The following is a 16763-nucleotide window of genomic DNA, read 5'->3' as shown; positions in this document are numbered from 1 at the left end:
TGCAATACAATCATCCATCACACCAATTCTATTATCCTACACTATGATTGAACAATGTTTTGGGGCAAATAACACTCCGAAAGATAGTCAGCTATATAAACAATGGATTCGGAAGTGGCTGCCTGATGGGCAAAATGTTTATTACTTCGGGTTTGCAGCTGTGTGCTGGGCCATTTGGAAGTGTCGTAATAATGCAATTTTTTATGCCAAACTCATTCGGCATCCAACCGAGATTCTGTTACACTCATGTGCTTTCATGAATTTTTGGGCAAGGCTCTACACTTCAGACTTTCAGGGGAGGCTGCAGGAAGGAGTCAAGATGTTGCTCATAAGGTGCTAGCACAGCAAGCTAGGGGGCCGGCTGCTAGTGGCGGAGCCAGGTGGGGTGCTCCAGCCCCCCTACTCCCATGGAGCCCATGGAGCGCCCCCCCTCCCACCCCACACACACACCCCAAAGTCCCCTCAACAGTTTTCAACCATGATGATGTAGAGGAAGATGAAAAGGAGGAAGAAGAAGAAAAAGAGAGAAGAGAGGAAGATGAAAAAGAGGAAGAAGAAGAAAAAGTGAGAAGAGAAGAAGAAAAAGTGAGAAGAGAAGAAGAAGAGGAAAATGAGCCCCCCCTAAATTTAAATCTTAGATTCGCCACTGCCTAGCGCGGGGGTGCTGCTGCCATCGCCTACAGATCAAGAAGAGCAAGAGGAGGGCTGATGCCGCAAGCCTCAAAAAGAAGATTAGAAAGAGAATGAATAAGTCTGTAGGAGTGTCCTTCGTGTGCTGCGGAGTCCGGTGGGGTTGAGTCTGTTTCTTGTTAAGACTTCTTGTGTCGTGGTTCTAGTACCTTTTTCTATCTCGGGTTGGCCTTCACCTGGGAATCCTGGGTCTTGGGCCTGTTTCGGTGCTCCTCTAGCTTGAAAGTCATGTTAGTCGTTAGAGAACAATTTAGGCTATGCTCCTTTTGTCCTAGTTTCTTTGTTCCCGCCTGTCTCTGACTCTGTAATTACGTTTCTTGGAATGGAATTGGGGATGAGCCTCGTTTCGGAAAAATATAGCAGCACAATTTGCAGGCTTGCTGTGATGGCCGTGTTGTGGTTAATTTTCCTTCGCTTCTGTGCTACTATGCTGTCTGATTGGAGAACATTGATGGTGGACGATTGTATTTGTGTTTGACGCTGGCTTTGCATTTGCATTGCAGCTATAGTAGTATCTTGTGTAGCTTTGGATCAAGTTCTAGCTTCCTCATGAGAGCTAAGGATCAATTGGGCACGCAGCTGTTAGCAAATACTCTGTGGATACCTCGGTATGACTATTTACCAATCTAATGAACAAGAACATCTTGTGTTTTGTTGCGATAACTGATGTGGAAGTTCGGTCATCATGCGTGCTGGCTATGCAACGGCCAAACTTGACAGAAGCTTCACTAAAAATTTAAACCCAAACTTCTTCAATTGAATAACATGAACCGGTTTTATTTATTCAAAAAAAAAACATGAACCACCAGGAAAGCATGAAAGGTTCAAGCGGACGCTTACAAAGATCTCAAGCTACATAGGAAGAACACAACTACTGCTACCTCTGATCCTGCTTCGTTTCGGGTAGAGTAATTAATATTAGTATATTACAAGTCCCTTGAGCTCCTCGTTAGAGAATCTTGTGCTGATTCTCTACCAGCTTACATTGCTTCTATCTTGAGCTCCTCGTTAGAGAATCTTGTGCTGATTCTCTACCAGCTTACATTGCTTCTATCATTTCAACGCTAATAAACAGTTGAGCTAACAGTTAATTAATAGTTGAATAAGCTTTAACATAACATTGGTAAAAAAAAATCAGACCTTCAAAAATGTAAACTCTCCTTTGCTCCAATTAAATTTTTTCAGAAGATAATGCAAAATAGCAACGCCATAAAAAAGAAGAATCGTGACCAGTTCAGTTTCAGGCTGCAACAGATTTCCATGTAGTGCACAGAAACCCCGAGGCCCACCGTACATTTCAGTCAACAGGTATTTCACAGGAGTCATGAAGTACATTGGGAGATTCATCATAGCTAAATATTAGGAGTAAATAATGTCATGTCATTAACACACAAAATTAACAGATTTTCACAATAGCCACTCAAAGCACACACTGAGTAGTCCAACTATTCAGCTAGGCAAACTAGCAAGTAACTGGTACAACTACAACAAAGGGCAGCAGGTTAAAGCTACATAGTTAGGAAAGAGCACCTGCACCTGGCTCTCTCCATTAGTGGATATACGGTACCTGGTACTGAACTGGGTAGCCATTACCATAATAAGGTGCGGGGGCAGGTTGGATCGTGTAAGGTGCTGAGCTCATCATTGGTGGATGATGGGCCTCAGCGCCATACACAAACTGCCTCTCGTAAGGGTAGGAGGGATGCCTCTCCGGGGTTGCGGGATAAAAGCTCTTGTCAGCAAAGCTGGTAGCACGAGGTGCAAAGGCCGATCCGTTGGCACGAGGCCTCTTGGACTGTGGCTTCGCTGCTTCAACAGCCCTCCTCTTGTCTGCCATTGCTTTCTCTAGCTGCAAAACTCGTTTCTGAAGTGGATCCACAGGGTAGTGCTCCTCAAGTTTGTGCTCCTCAATGCACTTAATGACAGCTTTCAGTGCAGACAGCTCACGTTCATTCATCTCGTTCTGATAACATGAAAAATCATTAACAATTTACATCACATACTGTGTATTATATATATGTCACATGTGCACACAACCACCCATTAAAGATACAGTAGTAGAAAAGTAACACATGCTTTACAAGTAATGTGGTACTTATAGAACAGAAAATGCAAAAGCAGCAGGTAATTACTAAGCTATTGCAAGCAAGCTAAGGGTCTGTTTGGTAGAGCTCCAACTGATCCTAATTCTCTATGGGAGCTGATTCTCTGAGAGTAGTGATTCACTAGCTAAAAGTGATTCTCTAAGATTAACTTTATGAAAAACAGATCTAGTGTGAGAAGTGAATCAGGTGAAGCTACTTTTTTCAGCTCCCAGCTACTTAGTTCATTTCAGAGGATCACTCCACAGAATCAGCATAGAATCACTTTTCTCAGAAAAACTGTTTGAGCTTCTTCTGGCTTCAGCCTAGAAGCTGCTCTGGGAGATCTGCCAAACAGGGCCTAAGCTAACCAAACTGAGGCTACTTGAATCCAGCACTAGGGAGTTCAATATTTTTCCACCTCTGAGGATATCAAGCACAATACCAAACTATTACAGAATTATTTAATCAATTTTATTCAAGTAAAAACATACAATTGGAGCAAACAGTTCAAACGACCAGATTGGATCCAAATCTGCAGCAGGGACTTCTTACAGACAAACTATAAAAAGGACTAGTATTCAGGAGTGACATAAAGTTGTCACCTTAACATCACTATGTCATAAGAGGAACGTCAAATGAGACACAAATTGAGATCAGAACATGCTTTTACAGCTGTATGAAGGTGTTTCAAGATTTGAATGATGCCCAAAATGTGTAACCAGTTTCAACTTAGAACATATAAAAGAGCAAATAAACATGAGCCCCACCATTCATAAATTATTGAATTACATTCCCGAAAAAAAGAAGCAGATATTCAAGCCAATTTCCTATTGACAAAATAATTTATATTAGTATGAGAAAGCACTTCAAACGGAAGGTTGAGCAGGAAAGAAATTATAGTATGCTGGTACAATTACACCAACAGTAAGCCAATTACTATATTAGACTTCCCAGATAGGAAGAGGGCTTCCTCTCTAAAAATATTACGCAGGTTTTCATTTGGTTATGTACAGGGCAGTTTTAAAGTCTACCAAAGAAAACATTATAAAATTAGAAACTGAAATGACTAAAGGTTACCTGTGCTCCAGAAGACATTTTGGCATTCTTAGCATGTGACACTTTCTTAATATCCCTCAGATATACTTTAAGCAGTTGCACTGGTTCATACTGTTCAGTAAGCTCAAATGCATAAGCCAAATTAATGGCATCAATAGGTTTTCCAGTTTCCACCAGAACTCCAATAACACCTAATTTCAAGAAACTGCATTAGTAAAATCACTTATTTTGAAAGAGAGAACCTTCTAATATGTGAAAAATAGAATAACAAATAACAGGATAAAGTCATTATGTCACAAGAGCAAATAGGAAAAATAAAAAAACAGCAGAGAAGGGCAAAAAGCCTAACAACATGAAACATTTTTAGGCTTTCTACCTAAGAAAGATACAAGACAGCAACATACTCTGAAATGCAGGCTTTCCAAATCACACTATTCCCTCCATTTTTATATGATATTTAGTACAAGCTAATTATTAGTTCAAAACGAACTAATTAGCTCTGTATTTAAAAACAGAAGGTTCTAGAGGGCGTATACAAAGGAAGATTTCATATTTCTAGAGTAGAGAACATCTTCAAAAGCAATTGTACAGCAATATGTGAAACAATAAATTCATATCACTTAATTTTTTGTGTACAAAATCTGAAGAAACAATAAGTTGCATGGTAAAATCAGTGAAAGATGGTTTGAATAAAGCACTGCTTTCTTTATAGGGGCATGCAAACCAACCTCTCCGTGCAAACCATGCAAACTTCAATCTAGACAACCGGATCAACATCCAAGGGGCATGGGAGATTGTGTAATTTTACAATTAACCGCCCGCCCTTGGATTGAGTAATCACACTTTTGCAAATCCCCCCTCCCACCCCCTATGTCCCTCCCCTTAGATGTTGATCCAATGGCCCAGATTAAAGTTTGCATGGTTTGCACGGAGAGGTTAGTTTGCACCAGATATGTTGCCTTATTTATAAGTACAAATGATAGAGAGAGAACTATCATATGAACTAAAATCCTCTGGTATGGAAATTAGCACAACAAATGATGTCGAGCATACTGAAGTAATGCCACACAATACATGAAAAAGGATGGAACACATTAGGCTCAACGAAAATATGTGGATACATTTTTTAAAGTGATTAGCTCTCAAAGAACAAGTAATCACGATAATTTTAAAATGTCTGTGGCCCTATGACAGGATAAGACAATAACTTGGGACACATTACAAGCAATAGGCATGTTATTGCAAGGAAACAGCTAGTTTTTATGGATGCAGCTTATGTGAAGTTCATATTTTGTACTGTTGACCATTCTTTGCAACATCCACAATCTAGTAAGTTAGGACGTCAAAACTATGCAGAAATTAGCAGGTACAAAAAAAGACTCCTATGAATGTCAAGCATTTCAATAAGCTGAAAGAAAACAAATCTTTCGTAGAGGTTCAATGTTTTAGGAAGATAAGTCCACCACAAGCACTCACCTGGCATTTTCTGTGACAACCCAAGCAATCGACAAAGTTCAGGTGTCTGACGACGACGACTGACATATGGGAGCAGTTTGCACAGATCATCTTCATTATATTCAGCAGAAATACCAAAGGTTGCCAGGAGTTGAAGAAATGCATGAGCTTCAAGACAGTTCCCATTACTAGCATCAATGTCAAGACTATCCAACTTGGACTTCCATTCAAATGCAGTCTTTTTTGCTCGCTCTTTGATATCAGTTGTAAGCATGTGCCCCTCCGAAGAGAAACAAGTTATATTGTCAGTTTGCAACTGTCCAAGTGATTCCATCAACATCAGGCACGTCCTTCTAACACCCAGAAGGTCTCCATCCTTTTTGCCATCCAATACAAGATTATCTCCAGCATAAAATTCTTCCAGGGAATCCAACACCAGGCCATAAGGATGAGGTGCTTTCTTCAGTGCACTGGGAATTTCCTCCCGGATGGTTGCCAAGTTCTTCCTGTTGTCTGATATGAACTTATGAAGCCCCTTCACGTTCATTTTCTCACAGAGTGAAACAAGCTCAGAACGAGGCTTCACCACAGCACTGTCAACTTGAAGGCACACACTCTCTTCAGAAGCCGGTTTAGGCCACTTGACACCAAGATTATCCAGTGCCTTGTTCATTGGGTTGATGGCAGGAACAGGTAAGGACAGCTTGGACTTGCTAAAGATCATAGCTAACGCAGCATCCCTTTTCTCCTGCAACCTCTCCAAATAAGTCAGTTCCTTGGCCACAACAGCTGCCTCCCGCTGCTCCAGCATCTTCTCCGATTTCGCAACCGTCTCCTGGAACTCCTTCTCCTGCTCTTTTAACTCATCAAATTTTTTCTTGAGCGACTGCTCAAAGCCACGAAAGTGGTCGTCAAGCTGCTTCCACTTGAGGTTCATGGAGACAGCACTCTGCCCCTCGAGCTCAGCAAAAGCCTGCTGAAGCTGCTCTATCTTAGAGCTTGTCGACTCCATAAGGGCAGCCACGGACTCCAAGTCATACATGGTGAACTCCTGAAAGGAAAGACAACACAGCTTCTTGATGTCTTCATCCAAAATAGGGTATAAAATCCATCGAAATCCAAAAAGAAAAAACACCCAATATTTTTAAATAATCATATTAATTTCTCGAATTAAGACGACTGTCTGAACACCCTCAACGAAACTACTTTAATTGCAAGAAGAAACAAAGGCATGCATCTACATGGTGTTCCTAGTTTCCACAGAAACATGTAAAAATGCGGATGGGAATGGAGCTCAGCTCCAACCGGAGAAAAATCCACTGCCGAAATCAGGCAGTGTACCTTTTTGATGGGCTAGTTAGACGCTGAGCTTGGAAATACATCAAAGATAGCTTGGCAAACAACCTCTAACAAACATCCTCTGGCTAAAATCATCGCAGTTCATGCCAAATGCTTCACCCAAACCTCTCAGATCTAAGATTCCAGATAACGGATAGAAGCTACCTCGGCTTGGGGCAAGAGGATTGCGTCGTGGGGGCGGAATCCGGAGGCAGCAAACGGGTCCACGCCGTGGATGGCTCGCGTCCGCGAGGAGGTGAGCCGGCGTCTGTGGTGGTGAAGCAGGGTATGGGAGGAGACAGCCTGGCTAGGTGTGGGCGGACTTCCTGCTGCGGGAGAAAGGCGGCCCGATTCGCGCCCCTTTGAGAGGCGCACGGAGGTTGGGTGGGTACGGCCGGCGGCGGGCAGGGCCGAACCCTAGTCGCCGCGCTTCCGCGTCCGTCGGTGGGGGTGGGGGGGGGGGGGGGGGGCGGCGGCGGCGACGGGAAGGTGAGGGATTGGGCCTTTTTACTGAACGAGAACATAAAGCGTGCTTTGCGCGCCTCATCAAAAGTAATATAAAGGTGGTTGGCGAATGAGCATGATATATAAGCACTCTAATTATTAACTTTTTACTAATATAAATATTTGCAATTTATTAAAATTAGACTATAAATATGTGTATATCTGAATTTGTTTGACTATATTTATCTCTTTGTCGTTGCATCTTCTGCAATCAAACACAAAATCACCAGAATCATCACCATTTCGATAGCAATGGCATTATGCTAGTAATCTCAAACTCACATCAGGCCAAAACATATTCATTCAGATCTCCCACAAATTAGAATACAACTCATATGTGGGCTCAATTGTTTGAAGAAAGCAAATACAGAATTTCTACTACAGGTCTAGATGAAACTCTTGGGCATCTTCAGGGGTGAAGACACAATAAATTTTCCTAGTGCACATTCACCATGGTGAATAAATTTTTAGTAGTTGACTTAATTTTGTTCTATATAATGGAGACTGAAATAGCAGCGCCGAAGTCGTGTTTGGTTTGGGCTGAAAAAAATTTCATGAAAACTTTGTGTACCTTTGACCACTAATTTAGAGTATTAAATAAAGTCTAATTACAAAGCCACCTGCAGGACCCTTGGTAAATTCGCGAGACCAATCTAATGTGGCCTTTGGCCGCAAGATTAGAGAATGGTTACTGCATCACTATAGCAAATCGTGGATTAATTATTGTCATTATATTCGTCTCGAAAAGTTACACCCATCCGTGAAAAGGTTTCGCAAATAAATTTTATTTAGTACTCCATGCATGCATTTGTCTTTTTGTGAAAAAATTTCCGTGGTGTCAACCAAACATGGTTTGCTAGCACCACTGGTTCAGAGAGGAAAGAGAGAGGGAAGAGAGAACAGTGAGGCACTATTGGTTCAGACAGGAGGAAAGAGAAGGGAGAGCAGTGAGTGGATAGAGCGTGGTTCCAAGTTGTGCGCAGCTCTCCCAGCCCCCCTTGTGCCACGCGTCCCCATGCGGAGGGCCTCATGAGGCGTGAAATGCGGACAAGCGAGGGAGGGGCAGCTTTCTTTAAGAAACCCCGATGGCAGGACGCGCGTAAATAACTGATAACTTCAGTGGGACGTTCATTTCTCCAAAGCCGCAGAAGCCCAGCGGGTTAGGTACTGTTTGTTTCCATAAACTTAAATTTAGTTCCTATTACATCAAAGAAAATCTTGTCATTTAAAAATATTAAGTAAAATTTGTGTATAAAATTTATTTTGACAGATGAGTGCTAATTCATGAGATGAATATAATAAGACTAATTAATTCATAATTTGCAATAATTCACTAATTATAGATTAATAAACCTCATTAGATTCGTCTCGTAGTTTAGTTCCAGAATTCTACAATTAGTTTTATAATAAAACTTTGTTTAATACTTTTAAATATCAAGATTCTCTTTGATGTGACAGGGACTAAAGTTTAGACTGTGGAACCAAACAAACCCTTAGGTGTTAGAGTGTGATGAGGATAGACACCCATACATATAACCATGATTGGTGCGTGGTATGAAAAAAGAGTCCAACAAAGATGTCCAAATCATAGCCCAAGGCTAATTCAGTTTGAGTTGCCAAGGTGGAGGCCCAAAATAACTCAAATTCGAGTCCATCTCGGAGTCCAGAAGCAGCCCTCACCAAAAACAACACCCAGGTCGCATACGGAGTCCGTTTCAAGTGTTCTTTATATGGATGGAAAGATAATTTCAAGGAGCTTCCAATGGCTCTGGATTCAGGCCCAAATTCTTTAGGAGTCGACAGAAATTGTCGAAACAATGGGACGTCCAGAATCTGTAATGGTGCTGCGACACCATCTTTTGGGATGTTGGCCCGTGTATTGTGTTGGAGTCCATTATGGGCATGGCTAGGGGGTTATTCACGCCCCAACCCTCATATGATTAGTAGCTGCCAGCACATTAGAGTTAGGGTTTTATTTGAGTTTAGTTTTCCATCGAGAAACTGAATCGTTTATATAACTGTGTCGATTAGTCCTTTTACAGTGATCCAGGGCCCTCGTTCTTGTTCTACACCACTATGGTTATTAGTATTTTTGTGTTCAGAGTTTGAACCTCATATTCATCTTTGCTTCATACACATGCAATTTCAGATTGCATGTTTACCCTTTTTTTACTCGTGTTCTTCGATTCGCTTGCAGGAAAAGCCTTCTTGGCGAGGTCAATCAAGTTGTGCTTGGTTAATAACCAACAGATCAGTGGTGTAACGGTTGCAGGACTTTGAATTGTGTCTGATTAGATGATTAGATCACCAACGTCGAATCTCCACCAATCGAATTTACCCTGCCTCTCGGAAATTTGGGCACGTTCACATCAATTGGTATCAGTTTTCCAGATTCTCCGTGAGGTATCCACTATTTTCCACTTTAGATTTGTTTCAGCTTCATCCCATCATCCATAACAATCCCTGAACAATTTGGTTCCCCTGTCCATTAACCCTTTTTGTGCCTCACAATTTTTTGTTCAGTTTGCTTTACTGAATTTTAGTCACTCGCCATGTCATGTTCGTCGTGTCTAGGTCTTATTCTTGGTCTTTAATTTCAATTTTGTTTCATCATAGAAGGAAAAACAAATTCCCTACTATAGTTTTTCTTTTATGCTTGCTTAGCTATATATTCCATTGGGAGAATTGTACTTTGCTCGTGCCATAGAAAGGAAGAGGAATATTTTTGCACCAATAGATTTTTTTCTGCACATGTGTACAGAAGTTTGTGTCGGCTGTGCATAGGCAGATTTGCTCGAGTTCTAATTTAATTCTTGCAGCACTTTTCTAGTTAAAAAAAGAGAAAAGAAAAAGGCACAGGTGAAAAAAAGAGAAGAAAGAGCCGCACCAAAATAAGAAAGAAAGAAAGCAAACCAAAAGAAGAAGAAAAAATTCAAGAAGTGCTTGCATCATTTGTGGTCTTGTTGCTTGCTTGAACTAGGTCTAGGACGAGCTTAGGCCGACGACATAGACTATATTGGGACTACTTTCCAGTCTTGCAATTCTGAATTGAATAATTACTATTCCTTGCTACCATATTGTACCTACCCAAAGCTACACATATATTTCCATCAGCACAGGTTCATCTTGCAACTGTTACACTCAAGCTTGATAACAGATTGTACCGCACTGTTGGTTTTGGTAAAAATACTTGCAAGACAATGGTAAGCCACTTGAGATACTGCAGTCCACTTTCCCACCTTCCCATCCTAGAACTTGCTAGTTGATAGGGATAATACTTTGTGTTTGTTGACGGGCATTTGAAAGTGATCTAGGCCCCTAAGTGGGTTTTAGTGAATAATGACAAAACACATGTATATTTAATTGTGTGATTAAGCATGTGTGCAGGTAATGAATATGTATAGATGAATCAAGTGATGGTGTATGGCCCCTCAAAAAGGAAATGAAAAAGGCGGTGTTCAAGCATAATCATGGAATTAGATTTTATTTTTGAAATTTGAGTATAGGGACGCCGTACTATCAAGAGGGACTTAATTCAAAGGTGTTGACTTAAAACTAGTGCTCAAGAGAACCTAGACAAATACTTGTGAGCCACAAAACAATTCAAGAGAGCAAAAATCGAAGTTTCCCTGCCTAACCCGGATACTCCGGGTATAGGGCCGGATACTCCGGACCCCTTTGCCTGCAGTGTCCGGGTACTGTTTCCGGGCTGAAAAACTTGTGTTGCCCGGAGTCTCCGGGCATATATCCGGAGTCTCCGGGTACCCTTTCGCCCAACGGCTATTTTTGGGCTGAAGACTATAAATACCCCTTCAGCCCTCTCTCTTGCGACTTTGATGAGCTGAACTCAAACCTAAGCCAAGAAAGAGCTCTCTCACTCTCTTTTCTCCATTCTTGAGTGATTCCCATGAGGGATTTGAGTGAGAAGCAAGCAATAGCTAGGATTAGTGCAAGTGAGCCTCTTTCCCATCTCTTGAGCACTTGGTTTTGGTCAAGCCCGCGGATTCAAGTTTGTTACTCTTGGAGCCTTGTGCTCCTAGACGGCTAGCCGTGCTTGTGATTGCTCAATCAAGATTGTGAGCTGCACAAGAAGTTTGTAAGCTCCATTCCTCGCCGAGGAATCCATAGTAAGTAACCTTGGGCTTGAGAGGTGATCTCGCCCTTGGAAGAGGAGCATAGGGATTCTTGAGCACCGTCTCTTGAATCCTTCCTCAACGGAGACGTAGCACCTTTGGGTGTGAACTTCGTGAAACAAATCCTTGTCACCTTTGTGCTAGTTTACTTGATTTCATTGCTAGTTGCTTGTGAGACTTCTTTTCTAGGGTTTGAGCTCGATCTACTCACTCTTGAGTTTCTAGTTAGTTATGTTTGTTGGATATCAATCTTAAGGAACCCCTAGTACTCTTACTTTAGCTCGATCTAATTTTCATACATAGATTCTTGCAGTTTTCTTTCAGGTTGTTCATACCCGGAGACTCCGGATATATCTCCGGATACTCCGGATCACAAAACCCGGAGTATCCGGGCTCTTACCCGGAGTATCCGGGCTGGTCTGTGTCTGACATTTTTGTTAAGTGTTTTAAATTGCAGATTGCCTATTCACCCCCCCTCTAGGCATCTTAAGATCCTTTCAATTGGTATCAGAGCAAGGCTCTCCACTCAAGGGGCTTAACCGTCCGAGAGGTCAAGATGTCGGATGATGAGAAGAATCTAGAGAATCTGGTTAATGAAGGTCAAAAAGGTGATCCCAGTGATAAAAGAGACAAAGGCAAGAATATAGAGCCATCCAACAACAACAAAAAGGGAAAGTATAAGAATGGTGGAGAAGAAATTAAAGAAGAGACATCCGATGATGAGATGTCTTATGAGGAGTGGAAGGCATGGAGGAAAAAGAAAAAGGAGCAAAGGAAGAGAAAGTCTAGCTCCCGAGTTATCATAGATTCTAGTGATGACTCCGATACCGATCCCAAGAGAAGAGTCTCACGCTCTTCAAACAAGGGCAGCTCATCAAGGTCAAAAGGCAAAGGTGACTATCGAAGAGTTGCTCATGACTACACATTTTCACTACCTAGTGAGCACAATGCATCAATTCATATGGGCAAACCACCTTTCTTTGATGGCACCTGGATATAACCAATGGAAGACTAAGATGTTCGGTTACATGAATGCAATTCACAAGGATCTTTGGAAAGTTGTGGAGGTTGGATGTGAGATTCCGGATGAAGATGAAACTCCAACACCGATTCAAGCATATGTGCTACAAAGGAACTTTCAAGCATTGAACATCCTGCACACATCCGTGAGTCCCGAAGAGTTTGACAAGATAGAGGATGTACCAACCGCCAAAAATGCTTGGGACACTATTCTAGTGAATCATCAAGGGTCAAGAAAAGTACGTGAATCAAGAATCAAAACTTTGGAAGATGAATTGAGCTTATTCTCCATGAAGAAGGATGAAGGTGTGAAAGAGATGTATAGCCGCATGAAGAAGATCACAAATCAAATCAAATTTCTTGGTGGTGACAAGTGGGGTGACCGTGAGATCATGGACAAGCTCTTGACTGTGTATATGGCTAGGGATGTTACTCTACCTAGGTTGATTAGAGCCGAAAGAGGATTCAAGCACTTCACCACCGAGAATGTTCTTGGAAGAATTGAGGCTCACCATGATCAATTGAAGAGAGTCAAGATTAACCAAGATCTAGCCGAGCTTCAAGAACAAGCAGCCAAGAATAGTGGGTTGGCACTTCAAGCTAAGTCAAAAGGCAAAGAAAAGGCAAACCAATTCTCAAAAATTGAAGGCATTAGTAGTGATGATGATAATGAGCTTGATGATGAGCAAATGGCCTTCTTTATCAAGAATTTCACAAGAGTAATGAAGAAGAGCAACTTTAGAAACTTTGGGAAGAACAAGAAGTATGAGCCAAGAAGAAGATCTAATAGGCCATGTTTCGGGTGTAATAGAGTTGGGCATTTCATTGACGATTGCCTGGAAGAAAAGAAAAAGAACAAAGACACCAAAGAAAGCTCATCCAAGAGAGATAGATCAAGATACAAGAAGCAAGCCGGAGAAGCTCATCTTGGCCAAGAATGGGATTCACAACAAGAAAGTGAGTCCGAGAAAGAAGATGTTTCAACCATGGCTTTCAAGGCATCATCTCCACATCCTACAAGTTTGTTCGAAGATCTCACCGACGATGAGGATGGAGATCCTATCATGTGCCTCATGGCTAAAAACTCCAAGGTAACATATCCAAACTCATCGGATGATGAAATGGATAATGAAGTAGAAGTTGCTAAACTAGTCAAGAAATATAGTAAAGGGGCCGCAACTAAAATGATGAAATTAGTTATGAAACTAGACAAAGCGGATGAGACTCTTGAAACACAAGAAGAATTGCTTACACTTGAGAGAGAGAAATTCAAAGCTCTTGAAAAGGACCTCGCCTATGAAAGGGAGGAAAACAAGATGCGTGTGAACTCAATCAAAGTCAAGGATGTCACTCTTCTTGAGTTAAAAGAGTCACTCTCTAGCGAAAAAGAAATAGTGGATGCTTTGACTAGAAAATTTTCTTTTGTCAATGACACTAACACTTTCCTAAGGAAGGATAATGAGAAACTTCAAGAGAGCATGACAAGCTTACAAGATAATCACACGGCACTTGAAGTTCAATTTAATACTCTTTGGGAAAGTACTTCTAAGACTAGAGAGACATCTAATTCATCTAGTCCTTCTACGAGTAATGGATGTGCATGGTGCTTTAATATTGATATTCAAACTTGTGCTACTAACCTTGTTGAAATGAATGCAATGAAGAAAGAAATTTCTAGACTCACTCATTTGTTGCAAGAAGAAGCTTCACCACACACTCAAGTCCCAAGGAAAAATCCCTCAACAAGGGTAGGTGAGTTTGAGAAACACACCAAGGGATTTGGGTCAAGATACATGAGTAAGTTTGGGTTTGAAAAAGGTAAGGGACTTGGTAGGAATGGGCAAGGTACTCCACATGTCATTCCATTTACCAAGAATAAGGACAAGACCGCCTTGGGTGCTCAAGGAGGTCTAGTAAACATGACCACTCCCGTTCACAAGACAAATGATGTGATTCAAGAAAGTGGTCATGTCAAATTCATCAAGAGAGGCACAACATGTGATGAGGGTGCTAAGATTGTTGCATCTTCATTCAAAGAAGACAAGTTCAAGGCCTCTAACTCAACCAAGATCAAGGCACAAGAATCATCTCATGTATCATTTTACGCCGATTATGTTTTGACAAGGAACCACCATTGTAAAGTGGTTGCCAAGTTTGTAGGACGTTGTACATGGAACACAAAAGTAAAAAGTCATGTTTGGGTGCCCAAAATTCTTGTGACTAACATTAAAGGACCCAAGTATTGTTGGGTACCTAAAAGAAAAGAGTAACTTTGTTTTGTAGGGATACTCCTCCGGTGGATCAACTTGGGTGATTGATAGTGGATGCACAAATCATATGACCGGAGAAAGGAGTATGTTCGAAACTATAACCGCATCAAGTGGAGATCATTTCATTACCTTTGCGGGAAATCAAAAGGGAAGAGTGCTTGGTACCGGTAATATTAATTTAAACTCAAATTTCACTCTCTCAAAAGTTCTTTTAGTTGAGTCACTTGGTTACAATTTGTTGTCCATCTCACAACTTTGTGATTCGGGCTTCAATTGTTTTTTCACTAACGAGGGTGTAACCGTCATTAGAAGAAGCAATGACTCCATTGCTTTCAAGGGGGTACTCAAGGGAAAGCTCTATCTTGTGGATTTCTCTCAAGAAAGGGCTCAACTTGATGCTTTCTTGATAGCAAAGTCTAGCTTGGGTTGGTTATGGCATCGCCGACTAGCTCATGTTGGGATGACAAATCTCAACAAGCTTCTAAAGGGGGATCACATCCTAGGACTAACAAATGTTTCTTTTGAGAAAGATCTTGTTTGTAGTGCATGCCAAGCCGGGAAGTAAGTTGGTGTTCCACATCCATCGAAGAGTATTGTCACTACCGTCAAGCCATTTGAACTTCTACATATGGATCTCTTTGGTCCGGTGGCGTACATTAGCATTGGTGGTAACAAATATGGTCTTGTCATTGTTGATGATTATTCTCGTTTCACTTGGGTATTCTTTTTGCATGACAAAAGTGTAGTGCAAGAGACCTTCAAGAAGTTTGCAAAAAGAGCTCAAAATGAATTTGAGACTAAGATCAAGAAAGTGAGAAGTGACAACGGCACCGAATTCAAGAACACTAACATAGAAGAGTTTTTAGATGAAGAGGGCATTGGTCATGAGTTCTCGGTTCCATACACCCCTCAACAAAATGGAATTGTTGAGAGGAAAAATAGAACTCTCATTGAGGCCGCAAGAACAATGCTTGATGAGTACAAGATCTCAGATCAATTTTGGGCGGAAGCAATCAACACGGCATGTCATGCAATCAACCATCTATATCTTCACAAGATCTTGAACAAGACGGCATACGAGCTTTTACTTGGTAAAAAGCCTAATGTGTCTTACTTTAGAGTTTTTGGAAGTAAGTGCTTCATTCTTAACAAGAAGCCCAAGAACTCTAAGTTTGCACATAAAGTTGATGAAGGATTTCTTCTTGGTTATGCCTCAAATGCTCATGGCTATCGTGTTTTCAACAAAACCTCCGGTTGTGTTGAAATAGCATGTGACGTGACATTTGATGAATCTAATGGCTCTCAAGGGGAGCAAGTTGATAGTGTTGTAGGAATGGAAGAATCATCAAGTCAAGCCATCAAGAAGTTGACGATTGGTGAAATAAAGCCTCAAGAACAAGTGGACAATGATGATGATGATGATGAGATGATGTTTCAAGGACCATCTACCTCTACATCCGCTGCAAAACCCGAAAACTCCGGATATGAAGCCGGAGACTCCGGACATACTGACCGAAGTATCCGGACTCCAAACCGGAGTATCCGGGCTACTCAAGCCGAGGCATCAACTCAACATCAAGATCAGTCTCAAGATGATAGAGAAGTTGAACCAATCCAGCATCAATCCTCCATTCCACATCCAAGAGTTCATCACATAATTCAAAAGGATCATCCCGTGGATAATTTCCTTGGAAGCATAGGTAAAGGGGTAAACACTCGATCTCGTTTGTCTACTTTTTGTGAACATTACTCTTTTGTTTCTTCCTTGGAACCTCTTAAGGTGGAGGAAGCATTGGATGATCCGGATTGGGTGATGGCTATGCAAGAGGAATTGAACAACTTCACTCGAAAGACCCAAGCAAAATATAATTGGAACCAAGTGGGTTTTTCGAAACAAACAAGATGAACATGCCATGGTGACAAGAAACAAAGCAAGGTTGGTTGCTCAAGGCTACACACAAATCGAAGGTTTGGATTTTGGTGAGACTTATGCACCCGTAGCTAGGCTTGAATCAATTCATATTTTGCTTGCCTATTCTACTCACCATGATTTCAAGCTATATCAAATGGACGTGAAGAGTGCTTTCCTCAATGGTCCAATCTCCGAATTAGTATATGTTGAGCAACCATCGGGTTTTGAAGATCCCAAATTCCCAAACCTCGTCTACTTGCTCCATAAGGCGCTCTATGGGCTCAAGCAAGCCCCTAGAGCA

General features: G+C 41.4%; 1 protein-coding gene across 2 annotated transcripts; it reads right to left on the bottom strand.

Moving 5' to 3' along the window:
* Window positions 1–1985: 1985 nt before the first annotated feature.
* On the bottom strand, window positions 1986–7140 carry LOC120672859 (FRIGIDA-like protein 3). Of its 2 annotated transcripts, none has more exons than XM_039953466.1 (4): window positions 6789–7140; window positions 5307–6336; window positions 3852–4021; window positions 1986–2653 (listed from the first exon to the last, which is right to left on the bottom strand). In XM_039953466.1, the coding sequence occupies exons 2-4, from the start codon at window positions 6325–6327 to the stop codon at window positions 2240–2242; spliced, it is 1605 nt and encodes a 534-aa protein (XP_039809400.1). In that variant the 5' UTR covers window positions 6328–6336; window positions 6789–7140; the 3' UTR covers window positions 1986–2239. The 2 variants fall into 2 exon arrangements, with proteins under 2 accessions (XP_039809400.1, XP_039809408.1); XM_039953474.1 differs by having other exon boundaries at window positions 5307–6333; window positions 6789–7088.
* Between the last annotated feature and the right edge of the window lie 9623 nt (window positions 7141–16763).

The sequence above is a fragment of the Panicum virgatum genome, chromosome 2K (genome assembly GCF_016808335.1).
Source record: "Panicum virgatum strain AP13 chromosome 2K, P.virgatum_v5, whole genome shotgun sequence".
NCBI lineage: Eukaryota > Viridiplantae > Streptophyta > Magnoliopsida > Poales > Poaceae > Panicum > Panicum virgatum.
This window is presented reverse-complemented; position numbering and strand designations above follow the sequence as displayed.